At 46.1% G+C, this 18,176-nt stretch overlaps 1 protein-coding gene across 1 annotated transcript in view; it reads right to left on the bottom strand.

Moving 5' to 3' along the window:
• Window positions 1-870: 870 nt before the first annotated feature.
• Window positions 871-18,176, bottom strand: part of ADRA1D (adrenoceptor alpha 1D) — a 31,424-nt gene continuing 14,118 nt past the window's right edge. The window contains exon 2 of the mRNA XM_061126670.1: window positions 871-11,090. Coding sequence (XP_060982653.1) covers window positions 10,501-11,090 — 590 coding nt within the window. The 3' untranslated portion in view covers window positions 871-10,500. The remainder of the gene's footprint in view (window positions 11,091-18,176) is intronic.

The raw sequence follows: 18,176 nt of genomic DNA, 5'->3' as shown, positions 1-18,176 counted from the left end.
ACATATGTATACCTATGGCTGATTCATGTTGATGTTTGGCAGAAACCAACAAAATTCTGTAAAGCAATTATCCTTCATTAAGAAGAAAAAAAAAAAAAGCTAAGATCATGGCATCTGGTCCCATCACTTCATGGCAAATAGATGGGGAAAAAATGGAAACAGTGACAGAATTTTTTTCCTGGGCTCCAAAATCACTGCAGAAGGTGACTACAGCCATGAAATTAAAAGATCCTTGCTCCCTGGAAGAAAAGCTATGACAAACCTAGTGTATTAAAAAGGAGAGACATCACTTTGCAGACAAAAGTCCATATAGTCAAAGCTATGGTTTTTCCACTAGTCATGTACAGATGTGAGAGTTGGATGATAAAGAAGGCTGAGCACCAAAAAACTGATGCTTTTGAACTGTGGTACTGTAGAAGACTTTTGAGAGTCTCTTGGACAGCAAGGAGATCAAACCAGTCAATCCTAAAGGAGATCAGTCTTGAATATTCATTGGAAGGACTCATGCTGAAGCTCCAATACTTTGGCCACCTGATGGGAAGAGCCGATCCATTGGGAAAGATCCTAATGCTGGGAAAGATTGAGGGCAGGAGGAGAAGGGGGCAACAGAGGATGAGATGGTTGGATGGCATCACCGACTCAATGGACATGAATTTGAGCAAACTGGGAGTTAGTCAAGGACAGGGAAGCCTGGTATGCTGTAGTCCATGGAGTTGCAAAGAGCTGAACACAACTGAGCAACTGAACAACAAGATATTTTCTTTTTTGTTCCTTCATTCCGTCATTCATTGTTTCGTTCATTCATCAGACTTTTTTATGCCAGCTTCTGTGCTAAGAAGATTTAATTATGTTTCAGTAAGTAAGTTTACTAAATAAATAAATAGGAACTATGAACTTATTTTATTCCCCAAGTGAAGCTGAACTGTATGATTTCAATTCTTTTAAATTTGTTGAGGTTTATAGAGGGATGGGAGGTGGGAGGTGGGAGGAAGGTTCAAGAGGGAGGGGACATGTGTACCTAAGACTGATTGATATTGATGTATTGCAGAAACCAACACGTATTGTAAAGCTATTATCCTTCAATTAAAAAGAAATAAATTTAAAAAATTTGTTAAGGTTTGTTTTATGGCTCAGGATATGGTCTATCTTAGCATATGATCTATTGTGCTTGAAAAGGATGTGTTTCTGCTATTGTTGGGTGCAGCATCCTACAGATGTTGAGTAGATCCTCTTGGCTGATAGTGTTGTTGATTTCCTCTATATCTTTGCTGATTTTCTGTCTAGTTCTTTTGATTGTTGAGAGAATAGTTTAAGTGTCTAAATGTAATTGTGTATCTGTTTATCCGTTCAACTCTATCATTTTTTTTTGTATTAATAGCTTTTTAAAGAACAGTTTTAGACTTGTAAAAAAAAGTTAGTATTTAGCCTCTACCCCCATTTCACCATTAACATCTTACATTAATATGGTATACTTGTCATAACCAGCGAACCAGTGTTTTAACCAGTGAACCAAAGTTCATAGGTTAAACTAAGGAAAGATGAATAAACGAATGTCTTTTTCTGTTCCAGAATTCTGTCCAGGATGCCATGTTACATTTAGCCATCATATTTTGTTAGATTCTTCTTGGTTGTGATGTTTTCTCAGACTCTGCTTATCTTCAATGATCTTAACCATTTTGAGTAGTATACTCAGGTATATTGTAGGGTGCCCCCATTGGAATTTGTCTGATGTTTTTCTCATGACTAGACTGGGATTATAGGTTTTTAGGAGGAAAACCACAGAGTTACAGTGCCTTTTTCATCTCATCTTTTGACCTTGATCACTTTGCTGAGATAGGCATTGTCAGGTTTCTGCACTGTGAAGTTTCCTCCCCCACCCCCCTGCCATCATACTGTCCTCTTTGGAAGGAAGTCACTTTGCAGCCCTCACACTTAGGGAGAGTGGAGAGTTACGTTCCCCTCCTTTAGAGAAGAGTATCTATATAATTTATTTGGAATTCTTCTGCACAGGAAAATTGTCCCTTCTCTTCCTTTCCCCCTTTCATTTATTAACTTGTTCAGTCATTTATTTATATCAGAATGGACTCGTGCATATTTATTTTATATTTTGGATTATAATCTAATACTACTTTATTTTGTTGTTAAATTATTCCAACTTTGTTGTTGGAAGCTCTTTCAGTTGGCTCCTATGTCTCTGACCTGCTGCCATCAATGTGTGGATTTTTTTTTCTTTCTATTTTGAACACTTCCTGACTTTCTGGCACTATAAGATGTTCTAGGCATGTCTTGTATATTTCCTGTCTCTGCCACTGAAACAGCCATTTCTTCATAGAACCCTGATTCCTTTTGATAGAGCTTGGTCTACCTTGGGGCAAAAGCTAGATTGGTGTTGCCACATGGGGTTAATAATGGCAAAAGTGACCTCAGTTTTTATTTCTGCTTGCTTTGCTATGTGAACTCGCATCTCCTCTCACTAAAGAGGTTGTTATTGGCTGAATTGTGTCCCCTCAAGTTCACGTGTTGAAGTCCTAACCTAACTCCCTGTGATGGATTAAAGATTATCAGCAAATACTGATATTGATATTCATTGAAATTGATATTCAGCAAATATCAATCACTTTTCTTCCTCTGGGAATAGAGTATATTTTCCTCCCTTTTGACTTTGGGCTTAGCCATCTGACTTGTTTTGGCTAACAGACAAATGTGAACAGACACATTGTGGTATGAGCTGAAGCCTCCACCTTGTTAGCACAGTTGGGTTTCTGCCTCTCATGTATTTGCAATTTGTCATAAGAACAGGTCCCTGATAGCTGATGTTTCAAGGAGAATATGGAGAAAGGGAGAATAGATCTGAGCTTATAGAAGCCTGGAATCAAACCTACGGCCTGTAGACAGACACATAGACAAGAAAGACAAATGCTTGCTCTTCTAACCTATGAATTTAGGGGGGACTTGTTTTGCAGCATTATCACAGCAGGAGTTAACATCTCTCTTTCGGAGAGTCATCTAACCCAAGAGGGATATTTGTTGGCATTAGTGATAGAGTGAACAATGGCCCATGCGTTGGGAAGCCATCCAGGGTACAAAGGTGGCACAGTTCTAGCAAAGGGGCCTGGCAGGAATGGGCCAAGGGATTCAGATTCCTGGAGGATTCATTTCATAGCTTGACTCTGGCTCAAGGAGCTGGAAGAGACAGAAGCTCTTTTTAGTTCTGTCCTACTTGACTGAGGAAAGATCTAACCACTGCCTAGTTTTCAGCTCATTGTTCTAAAAAATCAGAGTTGCTGTGACTCCTTTTCTAGCAAATGGAGAACTTGAGAAATTACAATGTTTCCCTCCACTCTCAATGTCCTTTCTGACCCAGACCCACAAGCCTGGACAGTATTTGCTAAAGTCTTTGCTAAAGGTAGAAAGTTCCTGCAGGGAGTCAGGATTATGGATGATCATAGACTGTATTCTTGGCTTTTCAGAAAGCAATTCTTGGCAGTAGGACAGTGGTTGAGATTAGATGACTGGGCAGGCTCTTCTTGGAGTTAGGAGCAGGCTGTGAGGGGCTCTGGTTGAAGAGGGTAGAGCCTTTTCCTTACTCACCCTCAGCCAGTGGTGCTTTTGATACAAGGGATAGAACTTTGGCTAGCCTTTTAATTCTGTTTCCTTACCTTTAGAGTTCCCACTGTTTGCCAAATGGTTGGCTGATAGCCTTATGTTTCAGACATGTCTTGAATTTCTATCCTATTTTTAAGTATTTATGGGTATTTTAAGGAGAAGTGTTTTATTAAGGACTTGACAGGATGTCACTTTAAGTTGGAAGTGGTTTTGATTTAATCATAGTCTTTCCTGAGATGTTAAGGGCTCCTAATAAGGCAGGCAGGTATAGATGGTAGCTTGGGAAAGGAAAGCTGAGCATGGATGTAGCCCATGGAAATGCCCTGTCCACAATATTCAGAATCTCCCTCTTATTCACCTGCATTCCTCTGGCCAAGTCATCATCAGCTTAGATTGTTGCTGTCAATACTCTTCAACTGGCCTCCTGCTTTCATTCTGGTCTTTCTTTGTTTCTTTTTTTTTTATTTCCACACAATAGCTAGAATAACCCTGTCCACCCAAAGTCAGACCCTGTCACTTCTCTCCTCAAACTCTTGTAAGGCACCACTTCACTCAGAGGGAAAGCCAGAGTCCTGTGTTATTTACACGGCTCTGTGCACTTTGGCACTCATCACCTACTGCCTCTGGCACCCTCATTTTCTATTCCTCTACTTTGCCTGATCTACCTGATCGACCCTGCCCTGCTCGCTAATCTGAACACACCAAGTCTTCTCCTAAGTTAAGACTTTGCACCTGCTGTTCCATTTGTGAGGAATGCTTTCCCCCAACAATCTGCATGGTTTACATCATTACTACCTTCAGGCCTTTTCTCACATATTACCTTTTACCTGAGACTTTCCCTGGGTACTCAGTCTGAAAGTACAATGTTCCACAGCTTGAACATTTCCCGTTCCCTTTCCCTGTTATATATTTTTTGCTTATCACCATTTACTATATATTCTGTTTGTGTTATTATCTTTCACTCCTGAGGAACAGAGTAAGACAAAAGGCTGAAATGGGAAAACATGAGATGGGAGGATGGAGAGGGAGTCAGAGGCACAATGCATTGGGACATGGAACCCTGTCCTGGGAACCAGTCCCCATACCTGGTGTACTAAATAAGTGACTTTTCCCTTTAACTTCCTGGCTCGGCCTCTGAACTCACTAAGCATCTTTCAGACCACACTTTGGCTTCCCATTAAGTTCATTTATCATCATGAGAACACTGGTTTGTGTGATAGTTAAGTTATAGCTCCCATTAAAAATGAGCACATTGGCTTTGGGCTTATGAACTTCATGTCCTAGTGAGGTAGGCCATCTGTGTAGCTTATATGGGACTGCAACTGTGGGACACTGACCAGACTCACTTTCTACACCTGTAATACCAAGGACCAGCCCCTTGGCTGAGGGCAAGTTCATTGAGCAAATAATAACTGATTGAGCCTTTTGAGGCATAGCCAGACAGATATTTCATTGTGTCCCCTTTTACTTTTTCAAAATTCCACACCTTTGGTCAGTTTGGGAAACTCTCCTTGAGGTAGAGGGCTTCCTAAAAAACCCCCTTGGTTAGGTTCCTGATGAGAGGGGGAGCTCTTAGCTTATGCTATTGCAGATTAGATAGCTGACAAAGGCTTGCATTGTGGTGACTGGCCTATGTGACAGACAAGGAGAGTTGCCTGCATGATATCCATTGCTTCCTCCTGCTGCCAGAATTGTGATTTTGTTCAGAATAGCAGTGGTTTCCAATGGGAGGCAATGATCCATGTTGCCCTAAAGCAGGGTCAACAAACTTTTTGACAAAAAAAATTTTTTTTTTTAATTTAGGCTTTGTGGGCCAAGAGGTGACTTTCATATAATACACCTGTCATGAAATAATCTCTTTTTTTCCCTTTAGCCATTTAAAAATGTAAAACCCATTCTTAGTTCATAGTCTGTATAAAGTCAGGTGGTAGACTAAATTTGGCCCACTTTGCAGACCTATCACTCCGTCTTGTTTTTTGTTACCAGTCTCCCTTGCAGGGTGGTCATGGCATCCACTTCTGGAGGTAAGCTGGGGAAGGGTGGTTTGGGGGAAACTTTTATTATCTTGATAAAAGGAGGCAGATGCCATAGCCCAGACCCTTCTCCTTTTTTCTCTGCCTTGAATATGAATGTGATTTATGGTACCATTCATCATGGTGAAGCGACAAGGAGGAGAAAAACCAACACACCAAAGATTATGAAGCAAAGATAGAAAGAGCTTGGGTATGTGACTGACAATGCCAGAAACTACCTACTTCATAAGTTGTGAAGTGAGAAAAACAATAACCAGTGTTTAAGCAGCTTCCTTATTACTTGTAGCTGCATTTTCAACATATCCAGGGCGCTTATGTCCTTCGTTATCTGCTTCACCCCTCCCCCATCTAGGAGAATTACTCTACTCACAGACACTGGTACCCAGGCAGCTGTGTTTTATACTACGTGCTCCATCTCATGCCTATCTGCCTGCCCACATGTTCAGACCTGACCTCTAATTAGTCAATCCATAGGCTGGCCAGTGAACCATGGCCTTTGTGGCTTGTCTCCGGAATGGAAGCTGAGAGTCCTGTGGTTTCTGGCAGGACAAAAGAATGTGGATGCAAACAGTATGATGGAGTCACATGAATGTCAAACTCCTGGAAGGAATATCCACAAATTTCATGGGTGAAGTCCTCTTCCAGCTTCTGGCTCTAAAAGCTCAGCCTGTTGTGGTCCCAGTTCCTATATTTCTTCTTGGTTCCAAATTCACCCTGCAATTCCTGTTTCATTTTTCTCTAGACAACAGCAATTTGAGAATGTAGGGCAGGGTCTTGTTCAACAGTTTCTTTGTTTCCCCGCTTCCTCAGAGTGTTGGGTGGGGAAGGGAAGAAGTGACCACCTAGACCTTCAGGAGAGCCGAGTGCAGGCCCTCTTCCCAAAGTTACCATCCCCAGCACCACCTGGATCTACTGGGCTCCCCAGAGAGCCATTCTGAGCTGAGAGGCTATGGGACGGGTTTAGCCTTTATAAGCATCTGGTTTTGTGCTTCATTGGAACCACAAGAAGAAGAAGAAAAAAAAAAAAGGAAATTCTTTTCCAAGTGGACAGTGAACATGTAACCCCCTGGGGGTATGACAGGATGGGAATAGAAACGGGGTCAGGAGGGCACAGAGGAGTTGAGCTCTGACAAGTCACTGAGGTCCAAAAACTTTCCCCAGGACCTGTCAGCGCCTGGAACCAGAGGGACTAAGGGACTGGCTTGTAGTGCTGGTGGTGGTGATGGTGAGTGACCTGCAGAGTTGGACTCCAGGAGGGGTCTGGGCAGCAGGGCATGTGGAGCAGGAGACTTCATTCTTCAGAAGTCCGGGGTGTAGCTGGCTCTCTGGCTGGAGAAGGATGCAGGCTGTAGCTCCTTGAGGACTGGTAGAACCGGCTGTGGGGAGGGTCTTACAAAGACAGTGATGTTGGCCAGCCATCAGGTGGGCATGGGAGCAGTGTGGCAGGAAAGGGTAATGGGGCAACTCCATCGATCCAGGATTTAATGAACATTCACACCTAATCTTGAGTAGCCCCGGGGTCAGACAGCCCACTTCCTCGTAGTGAATGAAGATGTGGATTCTACTGGTGAACTCTAAGCCTGGATGACCTTGGTGTGAACTACCAGAGAGGCTGAGGGCCACTCAGGGCTTAATTCTAGGCCAGGGGTCTGGGAAGGAGGTCTTGGGAAGATAACGGCAAGTAGAGAGGGCAGGCAGGCTCAGGGCCCTTGAGAGCCTGAAGCTTCAGCATCAGTGCATTTGTCATGCCTGCAAGTAGAGGACATGACTTTGGAGGAGGCTGGAGGGCTTGTATTTGAGGTGTCTGAGGTCATCTAGGGGAGGAGCTAGAGACACATTTGGAGCTAGAGACAGACACTTTGGGAGCCATTTATATACAAGTGGTCATTAAGATGATTTGGAGTGGATGAGATTGGGTGGCAAGTTGAGATAAGAAAAGAACCTTGGGGACACTGAAGAGCATAGAGAGGCACCTGCACAGGAGGCAGAGAGAGAGATGGAGAGAAGGTGGTCAGGTGATCAGAAGATCCCAGGGGTGTGGATCAGGCAGGGAGAGGAATATTTCAGGAAACAGGGAGTGGCCACCAGTGTGGACTGTGGCAGAGACAGAGGGGGAGGAGATTGGGGAAATGAAAGGTCCCAGGTGAATTGCAAAAGCAGCCCTGGGCAATGCTGGGGCAGAGGTCCTGGAGACTGTGGGAAGAAAGCAAGATGGGTCGCAAGAGCCCAGCTGGAAAGGGAGGATGGACTGGAGCTGGGACCTTGGGATGGAAGTGGGAATGCAGCTTTCTAAGGAATTGGCAGGGGGTGGGGTGGGTGGTGGAATTGGGCAAATACCAGTGCCCTTAGAGGCTTGCTTCTGTCTCTGTCACTTCTCACAGGAGCATTCTCCTTCTCACTCATGACTCCTTTTGGCTTCACTCCATCCCTTGAGGATTGTGTAAAGGAACACTTAGTCCCATTTTCATGGGCACTGAGAGAGTCTTCTCTACTCCCTCAGTCATGGATGGGGCTGGGGCACCTGAAGACCCAGAAAGTGGTGCAGTGAATGCACTTCTTCCAGATGTCCCAAAACCACTTGCAAGAGGCTCCTTCCTTTAGAAAGGCTGTTGCTACTCCTTCCATTCCTCTTGGCTATTCCAGGACTCTTTGCCACGTCCTAAGAATAAGGTCAGCAAGTGCTTTATTTGATGTTTAGAACTGGGTCACTGGATGCCCTTGCTCTGGCACAGCCTCTCTAGGGGCTCTGTAGCCCCACCCCCCTCTCCCAAAGGCTTGTTCCCTAGTATGGAGGGCATGAGGAGGCCAGCTTTGTGCTGAGGGCCCCATGTGCAGGAGACTGAAGCTGAGGCTTAAAGGTCAGATATGTTTTGCTGATTGGTCATGAAGCCTAGAGCAAGTACTGGGCAAGCTGCTGACCCCCCCTGCCTCTACACCCACTGTCATCCAGAACAGGGAGTCCCCCCAACCCCGCCACCACTTAAATCCTTCTGATGAAAGCTATCTCTCCACACTTATCCCTTGTCCCCACTCCTGTGGGCTTAACTGCCTTGGCATGTGGGAACCCTCTAAGAGACCCTCTCTTGCTGTTGAACTCTCCTGCTCGGAAGCCCAGCGTTCAATACACTGACGCAAGGGTCTGCCTTCTTGCTTTGACAGATGGCCCCACCTCTGTGAGAAGATTCTGGGGGCCGTGCCAGTGTTCCCAGCGTTAGGGCAGCCAATGTGCTGCAAGATGGGGTCCTCTTTGATGTATGCAACATGCTCCCAGTATCCGCTTTTAACTGCTCCTCCTGTGCCTTGGGGGATGCCAGGCCTGAAAAGTCCAGTACTTGCTATAGATCCACAGGGTGAAATTTCTGCTCCTGAGCCCAGATGATATTGGCTGTCTTTTTACCTTGTAATATTGGGATGAGGAGTCTGAAATTGTGGTGACCTTTTCAACAGACTACCTCCCTACTACAGGAAGCTTCTGGTTGAAAATACTGGTCCATGTTGGCCCCAGCAGTTGGTTCTTCCTGTTTCAGAACACCTCCACCCCAGACACCCCAGGGTATTATCTACCAGTTCTCCTTCCAAAGGTCCACTGGGCTACCATCATCATTCCTTTGCTGGTTGGGCATGTGTGGTTGGTATTATCCAGTTGAAAACTGAGCTACTTATAGCCTCTTGGGAATATAACAGATTTTGGATGGTTTGTTGAACCATCAACGCTAATAAGCACGGTTCCAGGTAAGTGTTCCCTCACTCACCATGTACACATGTCTACTTGGGCTTGTATATTTTTTCATGTAAAGTAATGTTTCACCAATTTCACTGATGGCCACCTTCCAGACTGAGGCCCTGAGAGCATCACAGATGCATCTGGTGAGACTGAAAAAGTTAAACTTTGTTTGCTTTCAAAGACTAATCATGTGAGTTTTAAGAGCCAACAAAATTCCCAAATCTTTTGGTCATGCTGAAAGTCCCAAAGGACAGAAGCCATCAGTTAAAGAGACAGTTAGGCTTAAACTAGAAAGTGAACACAGATCACAGGATAACTCAATTTATCCTGCTGTGGGCCTTAAAAAAAGGAGTTCTTCATGGGTTGTAAGCTAAAGAGGAACAGTTTGCACAGTTTGGAGAAAATAGAAGTACCCTGACCAATAAATATGCCTAAAAATGACAAAGCTCTCCCTATTTGATGGTTCTAGATCCCAGCAAGAAGTAATGGGCACAGGCATAAGGAGCTATATACAGACTGTAAACAGTAAGGCCCTGTGGAAGACAAAATGAGGGGCAGGGCAGGGCCTCTGTAGGGCAGAGTGGCCTGCAGGTTATACAATATGCTTGTAGGACAGTCATTCATTCTGCCACCAAAGCATGCCAGTGGCAGTGGCAGGCTCACTGGATTTCTCCAGTCTGCAGTAAGGAGAAATTATGTCCATTGAGAATCCTTGGCCCCAGTGACCTTTCCTGGAGGGGAGGCATTGGGGACAGCCAGGCAGGGCTTCTGTGCCCTTTCCTCCCCAAGAGGAGGGACAGGGGTGCCTGGCTATACCTGGGGCCACCTACTCAGGGTTCACAGCATGGATGGGGCAGTGTTTCTCATGCAGGGATTGGAAGCAAATGGCCTCAAGGAGCCCGTAGCCCCTCTCTTGAAAGGAGGAGCTAGAGGCATGTGTGTCCAGGAGGGGCAGCCCATAACTTTCAAAACCCTAACCCCATCTCAGTTCCTCACGGAAGCTGGAGAGCAGTCGCCAAAACTGATGCTGATTCGTTTCTGGGTCTCTGATTCTCACCAGCCTCTTGAACAAAGACAGCCTCCTTCTCCATACCCTTCCCGCCACTCCAGCATACTCCTCGGCCTAACTCAAGGTCCTTAAATATCAGTCTCTTGGAGATGGCTGTAGTCCTCCAGTTTATAAGCCTGGCAGGAGGTGCCCTCAGCTGCATCGTGGGGGACACCTAAGAACACCACTTCTACCTCTGAGTGCAGGGCGCACATGGCCTCTCTGGTGTGGATCTTTTGCGATGGGCTGGAGACTTTGGCATGCAGCTGGGTAGCAGGTCTCTGGAATGGCCGGAGAAGCCTCCAGTCACGGAAGGTGCAGGGCATCTTTCGACAGGTGACAGCTGGAGCCTGTGCTTTGGGTGTGCCCAGGGAGCCAGGGGCTGAGGGCACCGTGAAGGCCTGTGGGGCCCTGGTAGGTATGGCACCTGGGCCAGGCATGCAGTCTGGGTGTGGGCTGCCATTTGAAGCTTGCCAGTTGCGACTGTAGATACTCCAGAGGGGGCGGCGGCGCTGGCGACTATGATGGCACCGGCAGCACAGGAGGCGGAGGAAGGCACGCTTGAACTCCCTGCTGGAGCAGGGGTAGATGAGTGGATTCACACAACTGTTGAAGTAGCCCAGCCAGAAGATAACCTTGAAGACGCCCTCTGAGGGCTTCAGCTGTGGGAACAGGGAGCCTGTGGGGAGCAGAGACCCAGGCTAGTTAGATGCTCAGGAAGAGGGAGCCCCAGGCTGCCCCTGGGGCAGCCCCTTTCCACAGGCAGCTTCTCTCCACACCACCCCCCCTCCCACGGCACCTTTCCTGGGCTCTGACCATTCATCAACTAGGGGCTATCAGGATATTTCTCCTCAATGAGTCCCTGATATAATTCAAGAGTATCCATGAACTTTGATGAAGAAAAACAACCATCTTCAGTTTTACTCACATTTACCCGAAATTAAGCATTTCCTGCAAGTGTAAGCAACAAACCTGAGTAGAATTAGACAAAATGATATTGAAATCACTGTTTTGTAGCTCCAAACTGCAGCTACAAAGCAGTGCAATATTGTCAGTTTTCTACCTAATATTAGCAGTTGGCGGAGATGTTTTGAAATATTGTCTATGCTCCTCCCTATTTGGAAATGTTGGTCACTAGAACACACCCGTGGATCCTGTTATTTAAAGCCTTCATGTGGAAGTACATTTAATACTAAATCACAAATTTTAATTAAAAATAAATGAAATTGATTTCATCTGTAATCCTTTGTATTTTATTTTATGCATTTGAAAGAGTAATTCTGATAAAGGCTCCATACACTTTGTCAGATGCCCAAACAGTCCCTATCTTTATAAGAAGGGTAAGAACTCCTGAATTAAATGTTGACCAAGGCTTGCTCCATGTCAGGCAGTGTCCTGGACTCTCTTCAAATACCTGAGGTCCTGCTCACTCAGAAGCAATGTGGATCAAAGATCATGAGAAAGAAGATGGGATGATGGTGGTGCCCAGTATATTGGGGTGGGGGGGCTTCCAAAGTCTCAGGATAGACAGGAGTCAGGCAGGATGAGGAAGGGTAGAGGGTATCAGGAGTGGAAGGGAGAGGTAGGCAAGAGGATAACAAGTTTGGGGCAGAGGAATGTCCTATAGGATATGCTCAGAAAACTTCATTTGGGACAGATGGTAAAGGACCTTAAATGCTGGAAAGTTAGGCTTTTAATTTTTGGATAGTTAGGAGATATGGATATTTTTGAGCAGGCAAAAGATAGAACCTAGAATTAAGCCTCAATAAACACAATGCCCAAATCACTGTGGACAGTGATTGAAGCCATGAAATTAAAAGACACTCCTTGGAAGGAAAGCTATAACAAACCTAGACAGCATATTAAAAAGCAGAGACATCACTTTTGTTGACAAAGGTCCATCTCATCAAAGCTATGGTTTTTTTCAGTAGTCATGTATGGATGTGAGAGTTGGACCATAAAGAATGCTGAGTGCTAAAGAAGCTTTGAAAGAAGCTTTCCAACTGTGGTGTTGGAGAAGACTCTTAAGAGTCCCTTGGACTGCAAGGAGATCAAAGCAGTCAATCCTGTAGAAAATCAGTCCTGAATATCCATTGGAAGGACTGATGCTGAAGCTGAAGCTCCAATGCTTTGGCCACCTGGTGCGAAGAACATCATTGGAGAAGACCTGATGCTGGGAAAGACTGCAGGCAAAAGGAGAAGGAGGTGGCAGAGGATGAGATGATTAGATAGCATCAGCCACTCAAGGACATGAATTTGAGCAAACATCTGACGTGCTGCAGTCCATGGGGTTGCAAAGAGTGATAAATGACTTAGCAACTGAACAAATGCAATGCCCATGGGATGCTGGAATGCAGGATAATGGGGCTGTCCTGGTGGAAGTGGGAAGTGGTCAGGGAAGGCTTCTGGGATGGCTTTAAAAGGGAGCAGAGTGCCTGGCAGGAGGGAGTGGGGGCACTGGAGGTCTGAGTTGTGCCAGAAAGACCCTCTTCCCCACAAACCTCTCCCCTGCCTTCCCCACCATGGACTGTAAGGAGTCATATCTCCAAGGGTAACTAACAAAGTGCAAAGACATCATCCAGGAAGCACAGGCCACTTTGTCACCCTCACCATCCTCCGCAGCAACAGCAGCAGGGATCAAGGATAGGTGGCAAGAGTGTCCCATCCCAGGCAAAAGCCTCATGTGTTTGCCAGGGTAAGCAGAGCAGGGATAGTGGTCCTTGACAAGTCATGATACATGCTTTCTTTTCTTGTCCTCAAAGAAATAAGAGCAAGGTCCCGTACTGAGGGAGCAGAGGCACCATGCGTCCCTCTTTGACCTGTGGGCTCTTGTATATCACCTACCTCCCACTTGGTGAGATTCCTGGTGCTAAGAGCCAGTGTGGAGAAAGAGGAATGTCAGGTAGTATTGCGTGGCACAGGATTTTCAAACTCTGGTCATGCAGCCTTCAGCAAGTTATTCGGCCATCTAAGTCTCACTTTCCTTTTCTGTGAAATATACATAACAATGTTTCTCTGGAAGGGATTTTTTGACGAATCATAAATTTCAGGGTGTAAGACTTAGCAGGTTTGTACTAAATACTGGAGTCTATTCACTTCCCCTTACCCTATTTCTGTGGCTTTTTGAGAGAGGAGACCTCAGTCCTGAAGGGACTTCGTTCTCAGCTCTGGATAGTGGCCAGAAACAGAAGCTGAGATTTGGTGGGTTTGGGGGAGGCTGGGGCATCAGTCAGAATGTGTTTAGGAGATAATGTCCCTTGGGAGAAGTATTGGGCAGTTGTCCCTGGAATCCAGGGGCCACCAGGGTTGACCTCAGCCTCCAGAAAGACAGCCTTCTGAACAGCATCCTTCAATGGCTGCAAAGTAAGACCGAGTGCTGAAAATAACTTTCTGACTCAGGCTAGAATTCTTTTATATTTAGCCCAGGATGACAAATCAGGGGAATATGCTTTCAGCAGTAAGCCAAAAACCAGCCAAGGGGCTTTGTTATCAATGTGGTTTTGATTTGAATTTTGTGGGGAACATGGCATATCTGTAATGTGGCCTGGGCCTTGTTTTTAAGAATTAGAATTCTAATTTATGCTCAACCAACCTATGTGGAAGCTTGCTGCCAGCTCAGAATTCCTTACACACAAAGGAGCTGGGATTCAAACTCAGTCTTTCAGCCCCACATTTTTCCTACTGCGTCTTGCTGAGGTTTCTGTCTTACTTTGGTCCTCCCAGAAGCAGACCTGAGACAAGGATTCAAATACAACTTGTTTATTTGGAAGGTAAATGAAACACCAGTAGTGAAGTGTGATATAAAGAGGGAAGAGAAGGGAAGGCAATGTAAGGAGAGTTAACAAGTTAGTCACTGCTATGGGCCACTGGGGTGCAATCTCTCTGGGAGCTCTGGGGGACTGTAGTTGTTGCACCAGTGGGGTGAGGGAGGTGAGGTATCTATACTCCCATTCCCATCAGTCAGTGTTTGGGCTGCTCCCTCAGGGTGTTAATTTTCCATAGTCCTGTCTTCTGTGTGGGTGGACAATGAGGATTTTGCTGGTCAGAGAAAGTCGAGGGCAAAGAGATGGAGGCAGCTGCTGGGGTGGAAAGTGACCCATTTACAGGGGGGCAGAGTGGGGCACTGATGGCAGCCTCCACAATTTTGTTTCATTGGCTGTCTGCCCTCTGTGCACAGACATCTTGCATGTAAAATACAGACATCTATGGGCTCCAGCTTCCACAGGCAGGAGCTCCCGAGAGATTTCACTCTGTTCCCTTCACATATGGCAGTACTGAGCTTCACATCTACCTCTGCATAGAGTGCTGCGGTCCACCCCCCTATGCCTTCTTGCACCCTGCCTTACTCTTTGCTGCCTGCCTGCCCCAACTTTCTCTCATCTGCCCACAGCCTCTTTGAAGGTTTCCTGGGTCAGGGGACATGGGGGCGTGTGGACACTTCCTTCCCTTTTGCCATGGACAAGGTAGGTAACTGAGACTCCCAAAGGTGCTCACTTGCATTATCCTTACAGGGCTGCCTGGGTGTGGGGTCATCAGTTGACCAGCCCCTTCTCAGCCACTCCCAACTTTCTCCTCCTCCAGCCACTCTAAGTTATGACTTCTTAGGCTGACCATTTATTTTGCCTCTCTTGCCTTCTCATTCATCTCCAGCTGCCCAGCACAAGCCTTTGCCAGTCTTGGAAGCCCAGTGACAGGAAAGCCTCAGTGGGTTCTAGAACCACAGGGGTTCTAAGACAAGGCCTCTGTCTCTCAGTACCTGGCAGCCCCCTTCTCTGCCCTGAGCTGATTCCCTCTCCTACTCCCCACACTATCCATGGCCTTTCTTGCAGGCATATAACCCAGCTGTGCTAACTCATCTTGGCAGTTGTCACTGGAAACAGGTGCTTATGGGACTCCCTCACTCAGCATCCTGCCATCCAGGCACCTAGCACAACTCCCTTGTTCTTTCTCATGTGATTCCTATTTCTCTTCCACCTTCCTGTGCATCAGCTAAGTAGCCACACTGACTGCTTGCTGCCCTCTGGCCACAGTGGGGTCCCTAGTCTTTTTTTTTTTCCATTTATTTTTATTAGTTGGAGGCTAATTACTTTACAATATTGTAGTGGTTTTTGCCATACATTGACATGAATCAGCCATGGATTTATATGTATTCCCCATCCCAGTCCCCTTAACTCTGCACTTTTGCACACAGTCATCCTGGAATGCACTTCCTCTTTCCTCCACCTGGCTGGAAACGGCCAGGTGCTGGCTCCAATGGCATCTCCTCCTGGAAGCCTTCCTCCCACCACCCCCTCCCAACCCAGCAGAGTTAGTTGTATTCCCTCCTCCCCTAGCATATCTATTCACTTCTAAGTGCCAAGAACACTACAGGTAACTACTGGTTTCCCATCTATTTGATTCTTAAATGGTGAGCTCCCAACACCATGCTTGGCACATCACAGGTGCTCCACACATTCTGACTCCTCTCTTTCTATCACACTGTGAATCCCATCCATCACCAATTCCTGTTGGTCCTGAATCCCCCACTGTACACCATCCCCTGTTATCACCCTGGTACTATCATCATATACTTACAATTCCCTCCAAGTGGGCTCCCTGCTCCTGGCCCTGTGTCCCCCATAGTACCTGTTCTTCACACAGCAGCTGGGGAGATACCTTTTAAGACACAAGGCTGAGCATTTCATTTCTTCACTTCAACTTATATTCCACTGCTGACTGCAGCTTTCTACCCTCTCTCTCCCACTTTGTTATCTGTACTTTGACCTGCCAGCCCCTTGGATTTCTCCTAATATCTGTGCTTAACTGAGACTTCTGTTCTCTTGCACCCCAGCTGTTCTTTCCTCAGGCCTTCCACGCCCATGTCCTTCTGGATTGGGTTGTATTTATTCAGTCAGATCCTAACTCTGGAGAGATCCACCCACTCTCTGAACATGCTTAGGGTCTCTGACCTCAGCTCTGTGTCCTGGCTTCCAGCGATCTTGCTGCCCATCCTCAACCCAGTCTCCCATGATTCCTCCACCTTTGAGCTTTTACCCCTCTCCACAGGCCAAGCAGTCTTCTGCTGCTTCACCTTCTCCAGAGCAGCTGATCTTACTTCCTGTTTTGCAGAGAAAACAAGACAAAGAAATACATGTGTATGTATGGCTGAGTCCCTTCACTGTTCATCTGAAACTATGACAACATTGTTAATTGGATATCTCCCAATACAAAATAAAAAGTTGAAACTTTGAAAATAACAAGAGAACAAGACAAAGAAGTTGGACACTCACTCAAACCTTCTTCGCCTCTCTTCCTTATTGTTAAGAAAGGAGTCTCTCTTCCCACTCAAGGTTCACATCTCTACTTGCATTGTGGAGCTCTTGACCCATCAATCACTTGTGAGCTTGCCTCTGTCACAGCTGCACCCTCTTTGCTGATTCTCTGGCTGTTACTTAATTCTCTCCACCCTTTTTATCCACACAGGCTGTCTCCTCTCCCCCACCTGCTTTCCACTCCACTGCTTTGCCCTACTGCCCCACTCCACCCTGGACCACTACCTGCAGATATTGCTCTCATCCATCCTGGACACTTCTCATCTCACCGAGGGCTTCTAGGGCACTGTTCTCTTGGATTTTCTATTCCATGTCAATTGCCTTCCCCCCCCCCCCCCACCTTTTTTTCATGTCCCCACTGCTTTGTGTAGGAGTGCCCTTGCAAGAAGAGTCTTGTAATCTTTTCTTTTTGCATTTTCATTGCAGTTTCAACCAGGCTCACTGACTTTTGGCCAACTCCTACAGTTCTATCTTCAGCTCAGTCTATTTTCCCAAATTCTAGACTCATAGGTCCAATTACCTCCCAGACATCTCTATTGGATGCCTACTGGCATCTCACACTTATCTGGCCCTCATGAAGCTTACATTTCATAGGGCAAGACCAGCAATACATACGATAAACAAGGAAAATACAAGCATATCAGATAATAAGACATGTTACTAAGAAAAAACAAAGCAGCGAAGATAGCTAGTGTGTGTTTATGTGTGTGTGTGTGCATGTGGCTGGGGGTGGCAGTATAAATTTTGGATAAAGTGGCCAGAGAAGGCCTACTAAGGATGTGACATTTGAGTAAGAGACGAATAAGCTATGTAGACATCTCGGGGAAAGCATTCCAGATAGAGGAGACAGCAAGTGCAAAGGCGCTGAAGTGGCCCTGGCATGCGTGCAAAACAGTGACAAGGCTAGTGTGGATAATGGAGTGACTGAAGGCAGAATGGAAGGAGATGAGGTTGAAACTCAACCACTACGTTCCACCCTGTGCCCTCCTACCCTGTCTGAGACACCATCATCTCACTCCTTGAATAATTCAGCAGCCTCCCCACTGTCTCTTGTTTGTACTGTTGCAGCCTGAAATCTATCCTCAACCTGGCAGCTGGAACAATCCTTTATAAATAGATATGTCACTCCTTAGGCTCAAAACCCTCTAAGGGCTTCCATTCTTCCTCACATAAAAATCTATGACTACCTAGCTCAACATGTGGTCCCCCGACCCCCCTGACATCCTTTCCTACTCCCTCTTTCAGCCTCACTGACCTCCTTTTGCTTCCTGGAAGACACACCTTGGGCCTTTGAATTTGTTGTCCCCCAGAATCTTTGCCCCCAGAAATTCACATGACTCCTGCCTTCATCTTTGCAGCGAGGTCTGTCTAACCTCCCATTTAAAATTGCAGTGTGCCTGGAAACAACCCAAGGGTCCATCAACAGATGACTGGTTTAAGAAAATATGGTACGT

This window comes from Dama dama, chromosome 23, assembly GCF_033118175.1.
Source record: "Dama dama isolate Ldn47 chromosome 23, ASM3311817v1, whole genome shotgun sequence".
Lineage (NCBI taxonomy): Eukaryota > Metazoa > Chordata > Mammalia > Artiodactyla > Cervidae > Dama > Dama dama.
Note: the sequence above shows the minus strand (reverse complement) of the source record. Positions and strands in the feature narration are given on the sequence as shown.